This window comes from Balaenoptera borealis, assembly GCF_965194805.1.
Source record: "Balaenoptera borealis genome assembly, chromosome: 5".
Classification (NCBI taxonomy): domain Eukaryota; kingdom Metazoa; phylum Chordata; class Mammalia; order Artiodactyla; family Balaenopteridae; genus Balaenoptera; species Balaenoptera borealis.
In genome coordinates, this window is record NC_138862.1 from 11,588,026 (window position 1) to 11,614,030 (window position 26,005).

General features: G+C 49.0%; 1 protein-coding gene across 4 annotated transcripts in view; it reads right to left on the reverse strand.

Moving 5' to 3' along the window:
- Positions 1-26,005, reverse strand: part of ITSN1 (intersectin 1) — a 227,964-nt gene that overhangs the window by 40,245 nt on the left and 161,714 nt on the right. Inside the window, exons 25-29 of one of the 4 annotated variants that reach the window (XM_082395039.1) lie at positions 25,562-25,607; positions 23,070-23,191; positions 19,606-19,723; positions 17,724-17,915; positions 15,830-17,349 (exon numbers count right to left, since the gene is read on the reverse strand). In XM_082395039.1, the coding sequence (XP_082251165.1) occupies positions 17,348-17,349; positions 17,724-17,915; positions 19,606-19,723; positions 23,070-23,191; positions 25,562-25,607 (480 nt within the window). In that variant the 3' untranslated portion in view covers positions 15,830-17,347. Of the gene's footprint in view, positions 1-15,829; positions 17,350-17,723; positions 17,916-19,605; positions 19,724-23,069; positions 23,192-25,561; positions 25,608-26,005 lie in introns of those variants that run through there. The other 3 variants (XM_082395043.1, XM_082395040.1, XR_014245461.1) reach the window with 3 other exon arrangements.

The following is a 26,005-nucleotide window of genomic DNA, read 5'->3' on the forward strand; positions in this document are numbered from 1 at the left end:
CAGCCGGACACAGCTCTGGCTGCAGGTCCACAAGGAGTAGGTTCTGCTGACGTGGGGTGGGGCATGCACAGCAGGTGGCGCCCGCCCTGGCCTCTGCTCACTTAGCCAGTTACTTGGGGTTGGTCTGCTTTGGATGCTCTCGGGGTTCGGGCAGAGGCTGTCCCCTGCCCCAGGCACACTGGAATGAGGGGCGAGGAAGCTCACGGCTGTAGGGAGTACCCCTCCTGCAGGTCTGGACCTACCTCCTCCAGGTCAGTGGTCCCCTCACCCCTGTCCTTTTTATCAGGGGTTCTTTGTTTAATCACCAAAACCAGATTTATAAAGAAGACTGGGAGGTAGGTGTCTTGGATGTAGGTGGGGGTGAGGGCGCTGAGTCCCATTCGCTTCCTTTCTGCATCCCTTCTTCTCCCCACAAGGGGGTGCCCTGGAGCACAGTGCGGAACCCCCTGCTGGACACCAGTGGTTCTCAAAGTCGGGTCCCTAGACCAGCAGCATCAGCAGCACCTGGGAGCTTATTAGAAATGCAGATGCTCAGGCCCCTGCTGACCAGACTGTGGAGTCAGGGCCTGGAATCTGATTTAACAAGCTATCCAGGTGACTTTTTAGGTACACTCAAATCTGAGAAGCCTGCTCTGAACTATCAGGGGTTCCTCAGAGTTTCCATCTTCCCCCGAGGGAGTTTCTAGGCTCATGACTGATCTAGTTTATATGCTGGAAGCTTCTGCAGATAGAATGATCCCTCTGGGGCGAATGATATCATAGACTTCTCGGTAAATGCTTCACTGTGCCCAAGATTAACTCTGAGCTGGGCGCTTCCAGCCTTCAGTGTTGTCCCCTCCCCTGGCCAAATGCCCTCTCTAGAATGCTGGAGCTTCTCTTCCTGGGACAGGATAATCCCAGGATGGGCAGATGGATGCCAGGAAAGCATCAAGGCTGAGCCGTCATCATGTTAACACGCTCCACGCCCTTCCATCCGAGACCTCATTCAAAGCCACGGCAGTGCGGCTAAGCTGCAATTCCACAGGGCCACGGGCTGAGTGTGAGCCTTCGCGTAGGTCTGCAGATGCTTCTGGGACTCGGGCCCTCTGCTCAGCCACCAGTTGGCCTAGCTGTCCTTCCTGCCTCGGTGCGTTGACTGTGTTTTATTAAAACAATTGCATCAACAATGAATTCTCAGGAAGGAAGCAAGTCATGATTGCTCACCTGGGGGGCTCAGCCAACCTCTGCCAAGGTGATGCGTGAGCCCCGGCTTACCGGAAGCTGAGTGATGTCACCAATTTCTTTAGCTTTCTTTAGGAAAGCCACCCAGGAAACACTCTTGAATTTGGGAGGAAAATATCTCATTCCTGCCTTATTCTTACCAAACTTTCCTGTTAGTGAGTCCAAGGGCCCAGGGGTAAGGCCATTTCTTGTTAAAGGGTAGAATACAGCCCTTGCATTACAGACTTGTATGAACTCAGGGAAGCAGGGTCTCCCCTGCAATTTTCAGGACATTCCTTTCTGCAGGGATATCAGAGTACTGGTACAGACCAGCAGCTCTAAAACTCAGTTCCCACACACTGTGCAGTGACGTTTGCAGGGATACAAACATCGGGCTAGTAGTGGACTCTGGTTGGAACAGTCTTCCAAATGTCCCTGTAGGTCACAATTCCCCTTGCAGAATCTGGTGGATGCTATGAAATCTTACCTCAGAAAACATATGTATACAATGTACACAATATACACATTTTGCACACAATTTTAAAGGATTTGCAGGCCCTCTTGAAGCTTGCTCATGGATCTCATTCCTTCATTCATTTGGCAAATATTTACTGATATCCTACTGTGCTGGGTGCTGGGAATTCATGATGGAAGAGGAGAAATGCCTGACCACCAGAGCATACAGCTAAGAACCCTGGGGTCCTCAGCTGGGGGTGGTGCCGACCCCCAACAGGCTGAAGGTGGTACTGCCCCCCCCTACAGGCTGAAGATGGTACTGCCCACCCCTCAGGCTGAAGATGGTACTGCCCACCCACAGGCTGAAGACAGTACTGCCCCCCCTACAGGCTGAAGACGGTACTGCCCGCCCACAGGCTGAGACGATACTGCCCCCGCTACAGCCTGAAGATAGTACTGCCCCCCCTACAGGCTGAAGACGGTACTGCTCCCCCTACAGGCTGAAGATGGTACTGCCCACCTCTCAGGCTGAAGATGGTACTGCCCACCCACAGGCTGAAGACAGTACTGCCCACCCACAGGCTGAGACAATACTGCCCCCGCTACAGCCTGAAGATAGTACTGCCCACCCCTACAGGCTGAAGATGGTACTGCTCCCCCTACAGGCTGAAGACGGTACTGCCCGCCCACAGGCTGAAGACGGTACTGGCCCCCCTATAGGCTGAAGACGGTACTGCCCCCCCTACAGGCTGAAGACGGTACTGCCCCCCCCCACAGGCTGAGGGTGGTATTGCTCCCCAGCAGGTTGAGGGTTGCACCGCAACCACCTCCCAACTCCAGGCTGAGAATGAATTCTTGGTTGTCATAATGACTGGAAGTGGCTGCTGGAATTTGGGGGGGCTGAACCAGGGCTGCTAGATGACCTGCAATATACAGGACAGAGAATGGCCCACCTCCAGTGCCAATAGCACCCCACTGAGAAACGGTGACATTCCTAGAAACTGACAACTCTGCAGCAAGGATGGTGCACGTGACCAGAGACACACAGAACGACTGAGGAAAGATGACAGGAACTGGCTTGCTTTGGATTTCAGAAGTTCATTCTTCTGAGTCTTCAAGTTTCACACAGTGTGGTTTTGAAGAAGCTCAGAGCCAGAGCAATAGCAGAAGGTCCAGGGTGGATTTTGGGCCACTGGTCCAAGAATCCCAAGCGCTGAGGCCAGTTCAGGGTGAACTGACCGCCTCCTGCTCATGGGGGTGGGGGCGTGAGAAGGCTGCTTGGCGTCCTACTCCCGGCAGCTCCAGCCTTCGGTCAATCCACCCAGCAGGCTGAGAAATATGGGGGGGGGGCAGTGCCGTGTGACTCTAGGCTACTCGCCCCGACAAATCCCACCCTGTGCTGGCCCCCCAACCAGCCTGCCTGGAGACAGAGGGATGGTCCAGATGGCCTCTCCAGGACCCAGAACCCAAAGAACAGCAAAGATTCTGTGGGGAGATTCGTCTCAGCATTATGTGCCAACAATGTTGGCTTGGAAGTCTTTTCAGCTACTGAACTGACCCATAGGATGCTGTTTTAAAAATTCTTGCAGGTGAATGCCAGACCAAGAGAACGATTAAAGACTTGAAATAGGTGCTTTGAACTCAAAAATATCCTTCCTTTGAAAATTTAATATTTAGCAAAACAAGAGAGTTTAAAAACTCCATTATTCAGAGCAGGGTAAGTGGAAAAGACATTTCAAATAGAGAGTTTTCTTTAGGGGTGGAGGGATGTGGTCTTTCTCTCCTTTGGGAACCAGAATAAACATGCTTTGCTGGCTTCCTTTCCCAGTGAAAAACGAGAGGGCAAAGCACAGCAAATAAATTTCGTGGACATCTCGGCGTGATAGAGGGATTCTTATAACTAACTATAATCCTCTCGCAGCTGAAATAATATTGCAAATGACTCCAGGCAGTCAGAAATGATCCCCAATTACAACCCATGTGAAACTCCTAATCTGTGTGCTGTCCCTTATAATTTCATATAGTTAGACACATTTACAGCACAGAGAGAGCCATGACGCCCCTCTGAAAGGATTTGAGTCTGGGGCACTGCAGAAAAGTATCTTACCCCAAAAGATCATCTTGTCCCCTCAGTGGGACATTGCTCATAGGAACAGCATAATCTAAATAAATTGCTTTATTACAAAAGTAATGCACAAACACATGCTTATTGTAAACAGTTCAAAAGACACGAAGTATCGAGATGTAGGGTAAAAAGTCCCCCCTCCCTACCCCAATCATTCTACTTCCTTTCCCAGCGGGGACCATAATTTTTAAAACCAAACCAGGCCCCACAGCAAGCTGGCCACAGAGCAAAGCAAATAAACAGGCTTCATTCCTCTTACGAAAGGGCCAAAATATACAATGAGATGGTCGATAAATATGCATTGCGTTCCCCCCAAAGTCCAAGAGACACAGAAATAAGCAAGGTAATGTCCTTGTCCTCAAGGAAACTCACAGCCCTGGGGGTGACTGGACATGAAAATTAAATTTAAAATAGCAAGCAACAAAGAATGGGCCTGCGGGCTGTGCTGATGGTGGAGGATGCAGCAACTCAGAAAACTAGGTGCTCTCCATCCCGATGGAGGAAGGTTGTATGAGGACCTGGTCCTCCTTGCGCCAGGCTTCTATATGGCCAGGGAGGATGGGGCCATTATGTTGGCGACGTGTGGGCCAGCATGCCAGGTGAACGCAGAGATGCTATGGAAGATAAGTGTGGAAGTAGACAGTAGATAAGGTGGGAAGTAGATTACAGAGGCCGTGATGCCAGAGGGACGGGGGAGAAGCAGTACAGAAGCTTGGGCGATGGTTTTTCATCCTTAAGGGAAAGGATCTACCAATGTCTGTGGGGACATTCAGTCCAAATCCTCTGGCTAAATGGCCCTGGGTCAGCAGGATCCATGTTAACTGGGCTCCTGGAGCTCCCGTCTGCACAGAAGGCTTCTCCAGGGTTGGCCTGAATGTAGGAAATGGGAGCCTCATGGCCCTGGTGTCTCCTGCCAGGTGGGCGCACTTCCCTCAAGGCTACACTGGATTCTCCTGGGAAAATGAATCTAATCATGTTGCCCTTATTGCCCACAATGGATGTGACAAAAAGAAGGTTCTGTGGTCAAAGCACTTTGTCCTTGCCCTGCAGCCGATGTCTAAACCCCCTCTTCTCTAAGCTGTGGCCCGCTATGGTCGCAACTGTGCTTGATGCTGGGATTCACTGATGAAGGAGCAGGACGGACGGTTGTCCTGCGGGAGCTTCAGTCTGCTGGAGGCTGGGGCATCCCATGCACACTCTGGCCCTTGCCGATTCACAGGCACCTCGTAGAGGACACCATGCACCCTGTCATCCATCCCAGAGACCTCAGAGGTGCAAATCCTTAAGACTGGATTTTGATGGGGGTCTAGAGATGCCAAGTGGGCACGGAGGCCTGTGGTGAGAGGTGGGGGAAATTCTACCTGATGGCACCAAAGACCCACTGAGCTATGTCCAGCTGAGCCCAGGCATCCCTCTGCAGCCTGTCCTGGGGACCCACCAGGACCTTTTACTCAGCTGCACTCAGTCACAACCCGGAAGTTTAAAAGCGCCAATGTCGTTTCCAGATAAGCTTAATTGTCTCCCAAGAAGGAGAATCCAGCTACATGGGCTGCTGGGCAATTTAATGACTGTTGAGAAGTGGCGAAAATCAAATTACTCTCAGGGATAAATCATCTCTTAATTTTGCATCAAAAAGAATGATAGTAATTTTTTTTTTTAAATCAAAGGATATCATTCATGGCTTTATAACCGATGTTGGAATTCCTGGTGTGGCATCAAGTGCCCCATGGTCTGCATTTGTTAGCTCATTCCTGGCCCCGTTTATGTCACCATCCTTGTTTTTCTTTCTTTCTGAGTTCCCGCTGTCAATGTGCTCTATCCTGCAATATTTTAGGGGTCCTTACTAGCCGCCGTAAATAAATCTTTTGAGTATACAAGGCAGATCGGTGTGTTAGAAGTACAAACACACTTCTATCGCAGTATGAGGAAGGAGGCCATAGTTTTTTTTTTTATAAGTTTATTTATTTTTGGCTGCATTGGGTCTTCATTGCTGCGTGCGGGCTTTCTCTAGTTGAGGCGAGCGGGGGCTACTCTTCTTTGTGGTGCGCGGGCTTCTCATTGCGGTGGCTTCTCTTGTTGCAGAGCACGGGCTCTAGGCGCGCGGGCTTCAGTAGTTGTGGCTCGTGGGCTCTAGAGCGCAGGCTCAGTAGTTGTGGTGCACAGGCTTAGTTGCTCCGCAGCACGTGGGATCTTCCCGGACCAGGGCTCGAACCCATGTCCCCTGCATTGGCAGGCGGACTCTTAACCACTGCGCCACCAGGGAAGTCCCAAGGCCATAGTTTTGATGAGAGGGATCTGGGAATATTTTCCAGAGGAGGAGGAATCTGAGTTGGGCTTTCATCAGGCAAATGTCAGGGTGGGTGAGTAGGAGTTAGGGATCAGAGCAGAGGGGCAGTTGGAGAAAAGGGCAGCAAGAGTGGGGTGGTGGGGCCAGAAGGCAGGTGAGGAAGAGGGAAGCAGAGGCTGGGGTACCAGGGAGAAAGGAAAGTTAACACGGGTGCTACTCTGAGCCACGTGGTTCCAAGTGCTGTACGTTCATGGACTCACGAAACCCTCCCCAGTAATCCTACGTGGTAGCTACTGCTGTTATTCCCCATTGAACAGACAGGGAAACAGGCACAGAGAAGTTAAGTAATTTGCCAGAGCCTCAGTTAATAAAAGGCAGAGGGGATCCTACCCCAGCGTTCTTTCTCTTGATCACTATGCCTCTCGCCTGGTGGAAGGGTGATGCATCAGTCAGCCGGGCTGTTGTAACAAAGTTCCACAGACTGGGTGGCTTGGACAACAGAATGTATTGTCTCACAGTTCTGGAGGCTGGAAGTCCAAAATCAAGGTGTCAGCAAGTCTGGTGTCTTCTGAGTCCTCTCTCCTCGGCTGGCCATCTTCTCCCTGTGTCCTCACATGACCTTTCCTCTCTGTGTGCTCATCCCTGGTGACCCTTTGTGCCCAAATCTCCTCTTCTTAGTAAGGATACCAGTCAGATTGGATAAGGACCCACCCTGATGGCCCCATCTTAATGAGCTCTTTAAAAGCCCCTTCTCCAAATTCAGTCATATTCTGTGGTATGAAGAATAAGGGTAAGGGCTTCAACATATGAATTTTGGGGACACTATTCACCCCTAACAGGTGGGGAAGTACAGTCGAGGGGGCTCTGAGCGATGTAGTTAGGTGTCTGGATTTTCGTCTTTGGTTGGGGAGCCAGGGAAGGTCTGGCTGTATTTTGGGAGGGTCACTGTGGCAGCTGCGTGGAGGATGGAGGGGGCCGTGGCTCTCGAGTTTGGCTGCATGTCGGAATCACCTAAGGAGCCTTTAAAAAGCCTGGCGTCCCTGCTGTACTGCAGACCCATCGAATATGACTGGCTGGGGTGCGACCCGGGTGTCCATGACTTGTAACCCTTCCAGGTGGTTCTGATGTGCAGCCAACGGTGAGGACCACGCCATGGGAGGGAAGCTTGCCTGGAAACACGGCGCCTGGTGTGCAGAGGGAGCAAGACTCAGAAACTAGACCTGTCCAGGCACATGCAGGATGAGAGGGGCCACAACCGCTGAGCCGAGTCCAGCCCGAGGCAGGTCACTCATGCCACTTGTCCAAGGAGATGTGACAGCCGTAACCACAGAATGCCATCCTCTAAGGCCATCCACACCCCGGAGCCCAGAGAACCTCTGATGCTCTGTTCCCGGAGGCCACACTGCCACCACCTGACCCCCAAGTCCAGGGCTAGAGCTTGAAAGATCACTCTGCTTGATGCCCTCATCTTACAGATGGTAGAGCAGAGCCCAGAGATGGACGGTGACCTCTGTGATCAGGAATAAAACCTTCGCTCCTGCTGTCCTGGAAAGTGGAGGCTCACAAGGAAACCACGAGCTTTTGAAAGAGTGGGGCTGAGGGTGGCCCATACCCACGGCTCTCCCAGTCCATTCCTGGATGAGCCGGTTGAGAGGACGCTCCTGTCCTCGGAGCCAGAGGCTGTCCGGGGTTGGTGGCAGCCAGGCTGGGTCAAGGCAGCCGGGTCTCCTCTGAAAATGACCTTGGCTGACCAGTCCCAGGGCAGCCCCAGCCCATGGGAAGCTCCGGACACCAAACCAGCTCTGGGTGGTCCACAGGGGCATGGGTGGACTTCTCATTCCAATGGAACTTTCTTCACAAGGGTCTAAGAACAACCTGGTCCCCTGTGGTCTCTCCTAACTTGGCAGACTGACCCCGCTGGAACACAAGAGGCCACCTGAGCCCGTGACATCTCCTGCTCTTTCTCAGCAACTGCAGAGATGCCCTCAGGTCCCTGCTTTCATGGAACTTCCATTCTAGTGGAGGGGAGACATAAAAACCAAACACAAAATCAATATATATTATTCAGGGTGGCGTAAGAATGGTGAATAGTAAGTCTCATGATTAACAAGCTCATTTCCTGTTCTAAGGTCTTCTCGCAAGGATTTTTTTTTTTTTTTTTTTTTTTTGGCTGCACTGCGCAGCTTGCGGGATCATAGTTCCCCAACCAGGGATCGAACCAAGGACATGGCAGTGAAAGCGCCAAGTCCTGACCACTGGACCGCCAGGGAACTCCCTCCTGTGGGTTTATCTTTTCAGAGCGGTGCCTTCCCAGGCACAGTTGGTGCAGGGTTCTAGGCCACACACAGCGAGGAGACTGGACACTGGGGTGCGTCCTTTCCCTCCAGCCTCACTGGGGATGAAGAAGTAAGCCTGCGGAACGACGGGGGGGGGGGGGCAGCACCAGACTGTCCACCACTGACACTTCCCGAGCAACGGCCGAGAGTGAGGTACCGTGGGGAATACACAAGTGTGAGAGGTAGGGGCTGCCCTCCAGTTTCTAAGCAGATGGGGAGACTGGGCATCATTCAGTACTAAATACAAAGGCAGGTACCATTGCTACTTAGTGTTTGTAGGTCTTCGTGGGATAGGACCTGGCTCCCAGGAAGCTCACAGTCTGAGGAAGGAGCTAAGAGTATCTCTGTCTACGCACCAGCCTCCATCCACTCAGCTCATATACGGTAAGTAACCAGCATTCAGCAAAGAGCTCAGACATGGCGGCTTAGAGGGGCTGGCCAAGGCAGCAGAGAAAGGAGGGGTGAAGGTGGGCAGACAGAGCAGGGGAAGATGGGGTGAGGGCATTCCAGCTGGGGCCCACCAGTGGCTTCAGCTTAATGCAAGAATCTTGGAGAGGTGGTGAGGAGAGCGTGGTGATAGAAGGTCTGGCTGCGTAAGACTCGACGGGCAGGGCGGGGCCGGTGATGGGGGTCCGTGGACCCGAGCGCACGTACCACCTCCCCCGGACGTGCAGGCACACAGAGCCCTGGGGGGAAGACGAAGTTCAGGGAGGTTGAGTCGTGTGATCTCCAAGGCAGGGAAAGGCTCTGCGTCCATGCTGTCTGCCCAGCCAGGATGCCACAGTGGGGACCAGTGATGAAAGTGGACCTTTCTTTTTTTTCTGGCCGCATCACACGGCATGAGGGACCTTAGTTCCCCGACCAGGGATTGAACCCGTGCCCCCTGCAGTGGAAGCGTGGAGTCTTAACCACTGGACCCCCAGAGAAGTCCCAAAAGTGGACCTTTCCATCAAGTAATTTGGAGGTCAGAGGAGACAGCTTTCAAGAGAGCTAGTTGGAAACCCACTGGGCCAACAGAAGCCCGGACTTCTGTTTAGGGTCATCATGGTGACCCAAAAGGTAGCAGAAGGAACTAGAAAGAACATTAGACCAGGATGCTGGAGACCAGCCTGGGACTTCACCTCTTTAAGCAACAGCATCTCCTCCTGGAAGCCAGAGTGGCTGCAGCCCCTGCACCCGCAACCCGTTCTGATGCCAGAAACCTGCAAGGTTTGTAGATGACAGAAGCCACTAATGGTGGTTCTGTCAGCAGCTCAGAAAGGAAGACCCTGGTTGGGGAAGGCTGAGCACAAATGGGCAAATAGGTAGGAATAAATGAGAGAGGGTGGGGCAGGGGCTGCGCATGGGCAGGAGAAGGGAGCAGATCAAGCGGGGCCTCATGGACCAAATGCAAGATTTGGGTCGTTATCCCAGGAGGAATGGGACCTCCCTGGACGATTTTAAGCAGAATTAATTGGGTTTTTAAAATAGCTCTCTGCCCATGGTGTGGAGAAGAGGCTGGAAGACGGCAAGCATGGAGCAGGTACCGGGTAGAAGACTAGTGCATCCTTACGGGAGGAGCAGGAGAAACTCATCAACCCTTGGGGCCTTTGCGCTGGCTGTTCCTGGGGCTTGGAATACGCTTCCCCTTGACGTTTGCATGCCAACTCTTTTTCTGCAGTCAGATCTCCACCCCTCCACGTTACCTCTCCAGAGAGGCCATCTGCTATAGCCCTGGCCTTCCGTCACACTTGTGCCATTTCATCCACCACTAGCTGAAACGATTCTGCTTATTTGTCTGCTGGTGGCCTCCTCCCGCTACTGAATCTATCTCCTAGATTCAGGAGAGCAGGCACCTTGTCTGCTGGGGTTCTGCTGAGCCCAGCCTCATCACCTGGATCCATATTCCTCAGCTGAGATTCTCAAGGAAGTAGCAGGAAAGGAGTTGCTTGCTGGAAATCAGCAGGCAGGCGGTGTCCTGAGCCTTTGATACAGTCACGGGGAAAAGGGAGGGAGAGGATGGGCAGATGTACTTCTGCCCCTTGAGGATGGGGTAGGGTGAAGGTTCCTGCCGGAGATCACATCAGCGGAGGATTCAGATGTGTGGGGTCCTTCCCAAGGGGGCCTCAGAACCCCAAGGCAATGCCCCAGAGAGGAGGGGGGGGCAACCTGGCTTTGCCTCCTGCGCTGGGGCAGACTGTAGGGCTTGCGGTCTGCTGGAGGCCCGGCAAAGAGGGCAGAGGTGCCCAAGGCCCAAAGCTCTGGATCCTGAGAAGCATCTCAGGGTGTGCACAGGGGGGTAGGAGAGAATTAACCTCCAGTCTTCAAGTGTGCTGGGGGCAGCTGCTCTGGAGGCAGTACCTTGGGGAGCAGCCCCTAGTGATACATTTCCCTTAGCCAAGCTACACGGTTGCTTTAAAAAACAACGAGCTTCTGGCATGTTTGGGGGCTGAACGTTCCAATCTTTGCTGGCAAGAGAACACAAGGCCACAGAATGCAGTGATGAGAAATAAAGGACCCAGTGACTCAATGCCTGTGTGACAGGTTTATTGTGGAGCGCCGCATGGGCCTGCCAACACAGTCCACAGACGTGACATTTAAAAGCCTCGTGCATTCCACTGGCTCTGTTGGTCTCCCCGCTGCCAACCAGCCGTGTGAAACCCGGGGCGGCTTCTCCCCCTCTGCCAGGACATCTGCCGAGACTGTGGCCCAAATCCCAAATGCCCCTGCACGTTTAGGGAGCACAGGAAGGTGTTTGAAAAAAGCTGCTTGCCTTGACATGGGCCAGCCTCCCGCTAACAGAGAAGGGCCCCGATTTGCGCACAAATGAATGAGACGTCTGACAGTTTTCAGGGAAGCTGTCCAGGCTTTTCTCTCTGAAATTCCCATCTGCAAAAGCGTGTTTTCTGAAAGTCTTAAATGCACACAATCCTGTGCTGTCTGGGTTTAATGCAAGAAAACAGGAAGCCAGTTAAATGGATTCTGTGATGCTCACCGACCAGGCACAGATGCCTTTTCTCCCCAGCAACAGTAACAACAAAGCTAATATCTATTGGGAGCTTACTATCTGCTAGGTGTTATTATTATCTCTCCATATGTAAATGAGGAAAATGAAGCACAAAGAGGTTAAGTAATCTGCCCGTGAACACACAGCCAGTGAGGGGCAGAGCTGGGATTTGAACCGCTGCTCTGAACTGCCATCTGGTATTGCTTCCTAGCCTCTAAAAGGGCCCAGGATACAGTTATGCGGATCCCCCATGCTCCCCTCTACTATCTACCCAAATAAAATGTTCCAGGGAATTCCCTGGTGGTCCAGTGGTTAGGACTCAGCACTTTCACTGCAGTGGGCCCAGGTTCAATCCCTGGTCAGGGAACTAAGATCCCACAAGCTGCACAGCACAGCCAAAAAAAAGAAAGAAAGAAAAGCAAGTGTTCCAAAATTTTAAGAGAAATGGAGTCAAATATTACACTAAACTTGTAGATAAGTTGTGTTATTATATACAGCGGCCAAGGAATGAAAATTGAGAAGCTACAGCAACATGTGTTCCTAGGTTGGCCCAGAGTGAGAGCAAGCCTGTGTCTTTGGAAAATCTGCCTGCAGTTGCGGTGAGAAGGACTAAGGTTGAGGAGGCCAGTGGCGTCTTGAGCCCATGTGCTGAAAGGGGCAGCAATCTGTTGGAATCCTTCCCTCCCATGGCAGCCCCAGGAGTGGGAGGACCACACAAGGGAAGGGGAACTCGCTCTCCATCTTTCCACAGATGCAGTCACTGATGATGTGGAGGTGGGTGGCTCTGAAGCCCTGGCAGAGATAGGGCTGCTCTTCTCAAACGCACAAGCCAGAGAGTCTGGGAGCTGCCTTTGAGAATGTCACTGTAGCTCCCAGACCGTCAGTGCCCTCAGCTACAAAGTGCAGGGCGTGTGCCCAGTGTTCTCCAAGATTTCAACCTCCTCAAATAATCCCGGGGGGAGGGGGGAGCACCTCTGCATGTACCTGCGGCCACCGTAGACCTTTTCCTATGTGGGACCTCGACTGCAACTAAGTGGGCTGGGACCAAAGGGGACTGTGTGTGGCAGGGACCGAGGGGAGAAGGGACAGCGTGGGGCATGTAAGGGAGTCAAGTTGTTCACTACTCTGAGTGAAGCAGCATCGCTGATGAAAAATGGCAGCTCAAAAGTGCCTTTCCCCCTCCTGTGTCAGTTAGGAGAAAATACACGCAGAGGAGACTCTGTCCAACTTTTAAAAACATGATGGGCTGAGTCAAAGGAAGGGACGCTTCCTCTTTTGAAGCTTGTGACATCATCTGACATTATGTGCCAAGCAGATGTGGGAACAGCAGCTGTCAGCCTACGCCAGAATCTTCGAGAGTGATACTTGTCTGCTTGCTGGTGGTACTACGAGCTCACCATTCACCCGCTGTTACCAAGCTACCTACTGACATGGGCATTTAAGTCACCTGTAAATCACTGTCTCTCTTTGTCTGTCTGTCTGTCTCACACACACACACACACACACACACACACCCAGTCTGCTGACAACATAAAATAATAACATCGGAGCTTCTAAGAGGTAGCATGCTTAACAGGAAGTTGCATTGATACAATTTTATAGCTGATTCTCATTTTCTACAAACAAAACCTTCACTTTTTTGTGACTCAAGTTATATTATTAAAAAATGCCCAGGGAGTTTTCAATGTAAAGAACAGAACCTTCCTAAGAGGCAATGGAAACCTTTGATATGGAATCACCACACACCAGAAAACATTCTGGAAGTCTGGTTTTTATGTGTGGAGTTTTCTTAAAGAAAGGCCCAAGAGAAGTTTGGCTGAAGTGAAATGTTCACATCAAGCTATCATGATCCTTGACCTTATTGTGTTTCCCTATCCTACCAGATCCAAAATATCAGACATTTTGAAGAAAGGGCTATTTTTCTGTGCAGTTTTGGGACTGTTAGCATTCCATGTAGTTTCCACAAAAATTCTCTTGGGTATTTTGGGAACTAAAAAGAATGAATAGGATTAACTTACAATTTTGCTAGAAGGAAAAATGAACATTCACTTTCTCTCATCAGTGATTTTCACTCTGCCAGGAAACAGGACTGCCTGATTTGTTGGGCCTGTTCCCCAGCTGAGAGCCGGGCTGGCACGGAGACCTGGTCCAGACGCAGGGGAAGACGCCCTGGCATCCTGGTCCTCAGCCTCCTGAACTGACCAATGAGCGAGAGGCTTCAGGAGCAGCCCCTTCTAAGGAGACTGCCGCTCTCAGGAAGCTCACACCTAAAAGCGGAAGAGAACTGCAGAGACAGCCCGGCCTCCTCTGCGGGGGTGATAGGCTGCGTCCCAAGAACCGGAAGTCGGTGCTTTCCTCTCATTCACTAATTCCCGGTCCCACCCATCGGACAGGCGTTCTTGAGCACCTCCCCTACTATGTGCCCTGAGATCATACAGTGTATTAGGTTGAACCACATGAAATTGCCGTTTTATAGGTAAGAAACAGGAGTACTGGCAAATATTTCATACAGTTAAACCCACCACTTCGAAGGTTTTCCTAAGCTAGTGTTAGCAGGTTTTTCTTCTGATGGCATCAGAGAAGGTGGAGAGGACCCAGTCACCACTTGCTAGGGGGTCTGGGCCTACTTCCAGAACAGGGTGCACATGCAATGATGTAATACACTGTAACTTGACAGGGGAATGAATCCTTGCTTGAGATCGGCTTCTCCTAGATACCATTTTATGCAGAGGCAGCCTGGAGCTTGGGCCACGCGGCTGCCTTCAGCCCTCTGGGTCCTGCTCTGCATGGGCGGGGCAGGCGGACACAGGAAAGCAAGTTGTCCTCTTCTTGTCCATGTGCCACTGGGGCAAAACTCTACCCAAAGTTCAGTCGCAAGTATATTCACCCAGAGCAACCAGGAGAGCATTACCCACAGCAGCCAGTGGGATGAGACCAGGGTTTCTCAACCTTGGTACTGGTGGCACCTGGGGCCAGATCGCTGTGGCCCCAGGGGGACTGTCGCTGTGGGGGACTGTCCTGTGCACTGTAGGATGTTTAGCCGCATCCCCAGCCTCTACCCACTGGATGCCGCAGTCTTCCCTCCCTCTGCTTGAGAAGCACTGGGTCAGATGGATACTCTACAATCAAGTGCAAACTGAATGATCTGGGAGGGGGAAAGAGCAGTTTCCTGGGGACCAACCTGTGTCAACAAACCCAGAAGACAGCCTAGAGGGATGATCTATGCAGAGGGGCCTGGAGAGAGTTATAGAGAGTACTACAGAGCATTACCCACCTTGGCAACTGCATCCCTGCTAGCCGAACTCAAGGCTGGAAAGACTGACTTATACAGGTGAAGGGGTCCCGGCCAAGAGACGGGGTTTCGCTGCACAAGGGGGTGGGCTGGGTGACAGTGACAGGGGTCTCTCCGCCCACCTCTGGGCCTCCGTGTGACATCTCTGCCTCAAACAGCCACTTCTCTTCCCGGCTTCATCCGGCCCCTACTCATCCTTCCGGTCTCAGCTTAAACATCCCTTTCTCCTGGAAGGGTTCTCGGATCCCTCCCTTCAACCGCCCTCCCCGCCCGGTCGGCTCTGGATGCCCTGCTCAGTGTCACCTGGCATCCATATTTCTCCTAGCACAGAACGTATCACCGTATCACACACACGCACACACACACGCACGCGCACACACCCACCCACCCCAGATATATTTATGTACATATATTTATGCAGTAGTTTGGTTTTCTGCTTGTTCCTCCCATTAGAACATGAACTCCATGAGGACGGGGACCCTGTCTCTACTGACAGAGCAGCACACTCTCCCCAGAACCCAGAGGGGCGTCCGCACCCGATGGATCTCTCCCCCACAATATCTGCTGAATTGATGAAGGAAATCACTTTTCCACTGAATGGCAGGGGAGGACCAATAAGTGAAGTTCCTGAACGGAATCAAGCACGTGGTCGTCGTAGCCAACAGTTCCATCAACGTGTACCCCAGTTTGTTTCTGCAAAGGCAACGAGACTGGAGTGTGCAAGGCAGAAACGGATGGAGAACAACAGTATGGAAGATGTGAACGTTTCCGTATTTACCCACATCTGTATGTTCAACAGACCCTTATCGTGATACATCTTTCGGACAAATGTTTTATACTCTGAGTCACATCACACACCTGCCAAGGTATCAATAGCATGTACCAAAAGCCCAATGAGACAGTTAAGCACGAAGCTGGGTGGTAGTTCTATTCTTCAAAACCAGTATTATGAGGGGTAACTGTTTGCATATTGATCAGGGAGGGGTGGGTAGCAGGGTAAGAGGGAGGGCCGTTCAAAGAAGACTCAGTGAGGTTCTCATGGTGTCTGTATCACCATGGACAGCAGGCCACCTGCTCATGTCCAGTCTGCTTGTTCCCCGTCACCACTGCCAGCTTCCAACATCAAGAACACAGAGACATTTCCGTCTAACTTTTATATGAAGAATTTAATTATCTATACACATAACTAATTCAAAAGTTGTATTACAGTTGTTAAAGCCGCAGGTTTATATATTTATATATTTTACATTCATATCCATGAAAATACTGACGCGCCAGTGAATGAGGGGGAGTCCTCGTTCTCGGCACCACGTGAGTGGAGAAAGACCTCTACACAATCGCCAGCACGGAATCCCCAAGGGGAGGGACGTAAAAACAGAAGTTCACTACTGTTAAAAAGTCATTAGTAGAACCGCTAGGTTGTGCTTGAGGCTCCCTGCCCCCCGCCCCGTTTTCTGTGCTGTCGGCAACGGCGATTTTATTGAGAGCTTCCAACTAGTGTTTAAAAGACAAACATGGCTTCAGCTACAACACATCCAACACATCAACGGACCATGAGCTCCATTTCATATTAATCTGTAGAAATTCCACAGTCTAGTTAAAAAATGTAAACATTGGAAATTAATTGCAGGGAGACTCCTATACATTCTTTCTTGTCAAGAAAATTACTTGTTCAAAATATGTCATTCCATGAAAAGTCACTGGAATAAAACTTGGTGTAACAGAGACTAAGGCGAGATTGTAGATATTGTTGATCGTAACAACCTCAGTGGTGTTGTCTACGGATTTATGGCATGAAAACACGCAAAATTAAAAACCCAAAACAGAAAACACCAACTCAACCAGATAAATCTGAGACCGAACAAAAACACAGGTGCTTTCTCGTGTGGCTACAAGGTCACTGTGCAAAATAAAATTAATGTAATATGATTAGAGCATCATACAAGATAATAGCTTTTGCCATGGAAAGAACTAATTTCTTATGTACAGGATGTATTATTACATGCTCAACAAGGTACATCTGATACACACAAACAAGCACAAAACAGCTTCTGTTTAATTGGCCTCATTCTACATGTCTTTAAAACAGATATACTGAACTCCTCTGTACTTCTATAGTAGGGGGTCGAAAACCCAAACGACACAATTTAGTTGGTAACACTGGACAAAATGAAAAAAATACATCGAGTCTCAGATTTATGGACATTTGGAACATTTTTTAATAGCACATGCAGCATTCCTTGATAGTGGGTCTTTTTGCAAAACCAAAATAGCAAAGAAGTAATTCATTTATTTTTTTATTAAAAGGCTAAGATATTTATTTTAAAACAATTTGAAAACTATTGAAAGCACCTGTGCAAAGGTGGGGGGAAGTCAATTTGAGTCACTAGGAAAGCCACAAAAGGACCCACTACCCTGTGTATTTTTGTAATTTTTTTGCTTCTATCTCTGCAAGTAATAACTCAACATTGCCATCACATGCAACTAAGGTAAAATGAGGTAAACTGCTCTGCAGTGAGTTCTTCTACTCAGAAGGCAGTAGGTGATCATGCTGGAAGTCACATGATCAAGGCTGCATCTCCCATCATCCCTCTGGGCAGTGATATGGGATAGTGGGTCTCTTTGAGGACTTTCAAGCCTGAGGGGGGGATGGACAACATATGATTCCTAGAAAAAGGAGGAAAACAACACATAAGCAAAACAAAACAATGAGCAAAATTCAAGCTAGGAAAATGAGTCAGGCATGTAAACAGCATGGTGCCAAAATGATTAAAAAGAAAAAAAAAAAAAAGGAAAAAGGGGGGAGGGAAGGGAGGGGACATGCTACAGAAGGAATGATTTTTTTTAAAGAAACAAAACAAAACAAAAACCCCACGAGATAAAGTCTTGCATTACAGAAGGTCTTCAAAGAGACTGTTGCGAATGCAGCAATGGTCTAGCTTTAAGTTCTGCAAACAAAGCTCAGCAGAATCAGAGCAATGCTGCATGTTTCACCATGAGATACCAGAGAGGAGAGGCAACCGAGGCACCAGGGCACTTACATTGCTGGCTGGGGTCCATGTCTGTGGTCAGCTTCACGTAATTGGACGGGAAGAGCCCCACTTGCCCGTGGACTTCTCCTTTCCACCAGTCGGGGTCCTCCTTGTTGAGGACGTTGATGATCTGGCCCTTGTTGAAGGCCAGCTCGTCGTCATTCTGCGCGGTGTAATCGTACATCCCGATCACCTGGCACACTGCAGGAGACAGGCCAGGTGAGGGGCGGCGGCACACCTGCGCGGCTCGCGGGACGGGCTACCTGGGGGTATTAGGTACTCTCGTGTCTCATCTGTGTCCTTTCCAAAGAGGACAGAAGTAAGTGGAGGGCTCTGATGGGCTTTGTGTAGTGGGGGAAGTAGAGGAAGACGGAGGATGGAAAACCAAGACGACAGCAAAAATGTCAGACCAGGCCTTGAGTTTCTATAATATCTTCCTCTTTTACACGTTTAGTTGTCAGCAGAAAATGTACAGTGATAACTGAAAGCTTCCATGGAATCATTTCTATTTGAGTGCAGTGGCACTCCTTCAAAATGCTGACTCTGAACATTGGCCCAACTTCACACACAGCTGCATATCATGGGGACTTCACTGTTGCTCTTTATTTCTGTTCTGTTTTTTTTTTTTTTTAAGGTGGAAGGTAATTATCATCTGACCTCCAAAAAGTTCGACTCTCAGTGAAAAGTAAAATCAGTGTTTTATTCTGCTGTACCTTTGTGTCTCAAAATTTTCTCTCAAAGAAAGAAACAATTTCCACATTCAAGAACAATTTTTCTTTTCTCATTTTTCCCTCAAACCTATAGGAGGTTACACTGCCTTTATTCCCCGGCATTTTTACACTTCAGATAAAGTTTGCCTAGTTAGGTTTTACCCCCAGTTAATCTTTCCTAATCAACCTCTATACAGTCTTAGGCTTTAAAGATGCTCCAGCTAATTCAATCACCTCAGCAAACTATTTCTGCGGGTTTTAACCAACCTGATGAAGGGGACGCCGCCAGGCCTCCCCAAGGGAGAGGAGACCCAGCTGGCACCACACCCCTCTGCCCACATGAGGCCACGGCTCAAGCAAAGGGGCCCAGCTGTGGTTGGGAACCGGTCACAGTGTTGGCCAGTCCTCTCATTTCTTGCAAAGGCCGCCAGGTTTTAATCTGATTTCGCTGGGGATGTACAGCATAAACATTTAACCACAAGGTACTGGAACGAAAATTCTGCATTTTCCACAAGTGCCACCCAGGCACTGATGGCTTAAAGACCTAAAGCAGAAGTCTGCTCCCCTAACCTCGCCCATCTCAACTATTACCGAAGCATCTAATTCGGTCTCTTCAATCAGAAAATAGCCAACCGTCTAAGCGGCGGAGCCCTCTGTTCCTTTTTAGCCCTTTAGGAGAGTGTGTATAACATCCTGTCCATTAAGCGCAGCCCCTCTGTTCACAGGAAATGTCGCAGGGGAGCTATTTCAGTCTCAACTGAGCGGCACATTACAACCAACAGAGCCCTGGGGCCTCCCAGCTCAATCTCCTGACCTATTTAGACCCCGGCCATTTATTTTTAGGAGGCCCTTTTTGTCCCCTCGCCCCCTAGCCCAAATTCCAATTTAAATAGCTGGAAGGAAATCAAGAGAAAAATCTGGCTTCAATGGCACAGCATTCAGGGCCCCTTTAGGAAGCCGGTTCCAACAAGGGCTCTGTTGTACCCAGCACAGCAAAGCTGCTTCGATACTTGGTCCTTTTGAAAAACACACTCCATATCACATTAGCTGGGTGTCAGCCCCAGCAAGCACAAGAAGCGCTTACAGCCGGTGTGAAAGACAATCTAAGCTAAAAAAAATTGAGTGGAAAGGCTACCACGACGCATAGACCATTTTCTGAGCAGAGAGTATGAACTGCTTACCTGCTGGGAATGCTGCGGGCTTCGGTGGCTCTGTTGGAGTGATTTTGCTCGTCCCAGGGCTTAAAAGTTTGACATAGTTAGCAGGGAACCAGCCTATCTGGCGCTTTTTCCCACGTGCCTAATAACAAAAAATTATATTAAAATGTTTCAAAGGTTCATGTTCTTTCATGTTATACTTTGCACTTATACCAAGTTTACATATAACTGAAAAACAAATGACATCAATAGTAGAATCTATGGATTACTGTATTACAAAATGAAAACATGCCAGCTAAAATTCAAATTGTGGCAGCCATCAATCAGCAAAGCCTAGAATGTTCTGGCATGGGCTGGATTGTGCGGATCACAGAGTACAATGTAGTATGTACAGGATGGAAAACTCTGCTCATTTAACAGCTCTCAGCTGTCATTTTCAGGTAATGTAGAGACTATGGTTTATGCCAATGTTATATATGGATTTTAGGAATAATAATAATGGCAGTCAACACGTGCTGGGTGCTTTTTATGAGCCAGGCCTGTGCTAAGCACCGTATATGCATTTACCTACACAACAATTCCAGAAGGATAATACTATTTCCATTTCCCACTATTACTATTCCTAGTTCCCAGATAAAAAGAGTAAGGCTCAGAAAAGTTAAGCGACAATCTCAAGGTTACAGGCTAGTCGGTGGCAAGCCAAGATTCACAGTCACATCTGCGATCTTCTTATGGAGAATAATTGTGCATATACAAGATGACATACACGCAATATATGGAGGACACAAGGAGTCTAAACTTCACCTTGTTTTCAAAAGCCATCAGGCTTATGTGATGGAACAGCCACATTTTCCACCACCATTCCTGCCTCCTTCACTTTAATCTAATTCGACACAAAATCCATTCACTGAGTGTTCACGTGCTGGGAGTTGTTGGAAAGGGATAGTATAAGACACAGAGGAACTTATAATGAAGTTGGCGAACCAAGACTTGCACTCCTGACACAATTCTATGAGATGAAGACTCTAGTTAGGGATGATGGTAAGTGTTATAACTACCCTTCTGCACACCACCAGGAGCAGAGAACTTAACTTACAGCACGTACATACACACACACACACACCCCCTCTAGAAGCAAGGCTTTGATAAAGACAGCTGCCTTTGGGGACAGGGTGGGAGGGAGACATTTGAATTCCCTTTCGTAATTTTTATTTATTTATTTATTTATTTTCTGGGGGGTCACGACGCGCAGCATGCGGTATCTTAGCTCCCCGACCAGGGATCGTACCCGCGCCCCCTGCAGTGGAAGCGCGGAGTTTTAACCACTGGACCGCCAGGGAAGTCCCTTGTAATTTAAAAATTTGAAACCATGTGAGTATATTACCTGTTCCCAAAATAAGGAAATAAAATTAAGAGAAAAGGAAACTTGCCACCATCTTACCTCTGCCCTCTCATCTGATTCAGTTTATCAAGAGGGATACTTCTGGGTTACTTTTAGAATGCAGATCAAATTTCACTTTCCTTGAAGTCTGATAGATTTCATGACCTTGGCTCAAGGACTAAAGCTCTAATCCACAGTTAATCCACCAATGGTGGAAGCCACTCCTTTAAAGGCTCCCCCATGTTAATCTATTGAGTATATACTGCCATAGGTCTCGCAACGACCCCACCATTTCTCCCGTCCCTGCACCTTCACCAGGGCGGAACACAGAGCTCACTGGCAATTTCTTCATTTGTGTGTCCACAGGGGAGAAGGGCTGGTGAAAGCACCAGAAGCCGCCCTGGGCACGGCAATTGTGGATTGTAAGAACCACTCAGGACTCTCTTTTGAGCAAGGTACAAGGAGCGTGAGGCTGAAAAAATATGGTTTCTGCCTTAAAAGAGCTGATAATCTACAAGAGGAAGTAAGAAATATGCACGGAAGTAATAATATCTGCGTCAACACTAAATACCAAGAGTGGTGCAGGCATCGGGGCCACCACGGTTCATGGGAAGGAGATGCCGCTTCTGGTGGGATGGTCATAGAAAGCTTCCGGAAGAAGTGGGATTTGGCCGGCTCTTGAGGAACGGGGGAGAAGTGGAGATGACCATGTGGGGAGGCGCTATGGGCAAAGGCAGTGAGGCATCGGGGTCTGAGGGTTGCTGCTATTTTTCAAGAGAGCAAATCACCGAATGAGGCTGGAGTAGAGATGTCGCTGTGAGAGGTCAGACTGGTCAGACGGATGCTGGAAGGGGAAGAGGGCATCTGAGGAGAGGCTGATGAGGAGGGCCAGTGGGGACACCCCCTTTTTTTAAAAAAAATTTTTATTGGGGTATAGTTGTTTTACAATGCTGTGTTAGTTTCTACTGTACATCGAAGTGGAGTTCCCTGTGCTATACAGCAGGTCCTTGTTAGTTATCTATTTTATACATATTAGTGTATATATGTCAAGGGGACACCCCTTAAGTCTTCAGAACAGGGGAGTCACATATGGATGGGAAAGCCAATGAGGTGACAACTCTCTACAAGAAATGAGACCCACCGGTCTGAGGAAGGCCTCCTCCTACCCAGTGAAGGAAGAGACATATTAAAAGGGGGAGTGGAGGGCACTCCCTGCCGGTCCAGTGGTTAGGACTTGGCGTTCTCACTGCTGGGGCTCGGGTTCAATCCCTGGTCGGGGAACTAAGATCCTGCGAGCCATGCAGCCAAAAAAATCAATCATTAAAAAAAAAATTAGAAAAAAAAAAAGGGGAGGGGTGTGGATTCCAGGACCCCAGTGGAATCCTGAGCCAATAAACTGTATCTCGTCCTCCTTGCTGGATAGGGTTTTTATGGCTGCCCACCAGCAAGCTCCCAGGGGAACTTTTGCCTTTGGGTACTCCAGGCCAAAAGTGCCTTCTATTCCAGCCAAGATACATTTCTTCAGTCCACCAGCTCACTCTTCACTCTCCCGGCACTTTAGTTTTTAATTAGCTGCACAGAAAGGTGCTGTGTTTCTTTACCTCACCACAACATAGGCCTTTGCCTTCCTGACCAAGGTTTGCCTTGACAGAATGATGAATTGAGGACACACACACACACACACACACACACAAACACACACAAGAACTAAAACTGTTGTGCCGTACAGATGTGGCTTTGAATGCAAAGGCTACTATGGTACCACACCTTACAGCACCGCTGATGGAAAGCTCCGCTCCTACAACGCTGTGACTTACGGATGACTCCATCATGAATTCTCACTATCCCACCACTCACTGTCTGAACTCAAGAATCCAACAGATTTAGATGCATCTTCAGAAGAATGCTTAGCTCTCACAATTCTGTTCCTGGCTGCCCAAAGCTTAGGAACCGAATGGATCCAGATAACGTGGCATCTCTCACTACACAAACGCAGGATGTAGGTGGTGCAGGGTTATCTGTACTTTGCAATGAAACGGTGTCCCTTTGAGATCTTGCATATTGAAATTTGGGCAGAGAATTTTAAACAAATGGAAAAGACACTGACTTGCAGCTCTCCTTCCCACCATCCACCTGGGTTCTTTTTTCGGATCAAAATCAGCTGACCAGGGGCCAGGGTGAGCTGCTCGGGACCGGTAGCAGTGTAGGAGGCAATAACCTGGGCAATTTCTGGAAAACAAGACCAAACATGGCAGCGCACCATTAGAGTCAGGAAAAGGAGAGCTTAAGAAGACACAGCCACCTCCCAGGTTCACGGGTCAACATCGTCAAAGCCGGTGTACGGGGCTGGTTTTCTACTAAATGAAGAAGGCTCAGTGGCCCTTCTTTGACCACACGGCAAATGCAGTATTCAGGAGCTGGGCTTGTCTTCTGGTTGTGCCCGGTCTGCTCGAGGACCCCCTCATCTCTCAGAACATACCAACTTGCCTCCACAACCTCCCCACTCTCCCCCAACTCCGCACCCTACCTCCACTGCCCCAATTCCCAAGAACACCCCGATGCCAGCAGCTGGGCCTCATTCATCCCCAACTGCCCTCCGCCCTCACACAGTGCTGATTATTATTAGCACATGGTCCAGTCAAGGATGGTTGAGCGAATCAAGGAACTCAAGTGAACCTTTTCCACCTGCCAAGTACAGTAGAAAGAGAAATCTGTTTTCTTCAGAAACCACCAGGAGCATGCACTAGCTAATTTCTTTCTATGTTACGACTTTCTTTAGACTCTCTCTTCTACCCACAAGACCATTTCCTTTGAGGCTCACATTTTGAGGGTGATCCCTGAATATCAGGTAGGAATCACATCAATGTAAGTTTACTTCTTTTTATTTCAAGTTAGAGGACGATCCCGCAGTCAAGAGGAGGGATTTTATGCAAAACAACGATTCAGCACAGAAAAAAAAAATGTAAACAGTTCTGTACTTTTCCTGAATGTGAACAGTCTCATGGGAAAAGTTCCAGCAGTACCACAGACCAGGCTCTGAAAAGTACATTTCTCCTGGCACAGGAGGTCGACTACGAAAGGAAAAAATCCTCCTCTGACTGAATTCTGGCGTATCCGCAGCGACGGCCTTGTGAACTTCTAGAAGCAAGACAGAACAGACTGTTCTATTCCTCTCCACTCTCTCCCCATCATAACTGTTCTTGAAAGAAAGAGATGAAGAAAGAAGGAATGAAGTAAAGACAGACAGACAGACCGAAGGAAAGAGGGGAAAGGCCCACGCTCCTGCTTCCCTGAAGGCACATTAGCCCCCTAGGACCCTGTTCTGTAACAAGCGGCCACCATGCTAGGAGTGCCAGGCCGTCCTCGTGCGGGCTGGCCCTGACAGATGCATCCCAGAGCTCAGGGGAAGCGAGAAAGAGCCCAGCTTACACATACGTGGGCTCCACTGAGAGCTCAAGCTGGGAAATCTGTGCCGGGGATGAGAATTCTCCCCCAACATGCCAAGGACTAGCTCTAGACTCCACGAGTTTTCCATTTGGAAAAGATCCAAATTAGTGTCCTATTTGGCCCCTGATGTTCTTACTCCTCAAAGGACCTGGCCTGCGTAGCCAGTGACCTGCCCAGCCAGTGACCTGCCCTGACACTCTTTTCTGTCTTTTCCAGCTTTTTTGAGCAGCTCGCTGGTTTCAGTGCAAAGTTAAGCCCCTCTGGACCCTTTGGAATGACAATTCAAAATGTAGCATACTCCTGGTTAAAACAGAGATTTGACCGGGGTGGTCCAATATCTGAGTCAGACTAAAATCCTACAACTACCTAAAAACCCACCTTTCCTTGCCAGGTAAGCGCATTTGGAGCTGAGCACCAGACACAGATACACACATCCCTGTCAGCACTGCGGTGACTCTTTCAACCTGTAATTTCTTAAGGCTGTAATAGCAAAAAAGCTCAAATGACCTAGAGAGGAAGACAGGCCATACAACCGTATGATTTCACATCTGCCTCTTTCTTCTTTCTTTCAGGCTTCTATTTATAGAATATGTGATTTTGTTTAAATAAACTAAAACACTTTGAGTTCAGAGGGATGACTATAATTTTTGTACCTTCACCGTGTACCTGAGGAAAACCACCCAATGGCTTCTAAATTAATAGGACCTGCACTCTGATAATACGTGTTGCTCTCTCATCTCCTCCATTATTTATGTCCTGGGTCTGAATATGCTTCCAGGAAATGAACAAGGGCTTCCTGAACCTAACGAGAGGAGGACTAAGCAGCTGCTGACCCCAAATCCTACAGGTTCATGCATGACAACTTCCCACCATCTTGCCTGAATTATTTCTTCACATTCCAAGAGAACATTCTGTCTGGTAATGTCCCTACTCTCCATGTGTGAGGCAACAGCCATATTTCATAACCATCTATAAATACGTTATTAATGGATTTCAAGGAAAGGATCTGCTCCAACCACTCTTCGGACAGATTCTTTTGTCTTTTCTTCTCTTTTCATTTTTAAGGCTTCTGGCCCCAATAAACAAAGATTGGGAGCAACTATCAATTACATTTAAAATATTGAAAAATAAGCATCAGGGTTTGTCACTTACCAGGTTTTTTTCCTAAACTCCCTGTTTTCCCAGCAGTTCCAGAGCCCTTAAAACAGAGCAGAAGGTCTCATTTGCATACTGAAGAGTTTTGGTCAAGCAACTTAAAAAACGATTAATGATGACACAAGCCCGCATGAGCCCCTAAATTCCCCTTTTCATTCTGGGGAAACATAGTAGCATTGTATCTCCTGACATTACGATCTGTATCAAGGAAAACATGGGGCGAAATAAGTACTTTAAAAGCGTGTAGCTTTAACTCTCTTCTTAAGAGAAAAATTAGCAAAGTAAGTGGCATTGTAGGACCCCAGAGGGCTCAGGTATTGACTGTGTGTAACATGGACGCATCCAGTCCCTGGGTCAGGTGAAACAGGGGCTGCCCCACCAGGAAGACTGTTATAGTCTACAGCCTAAACACTAAGCTCATGCTTGATGTCCAAATGGTTA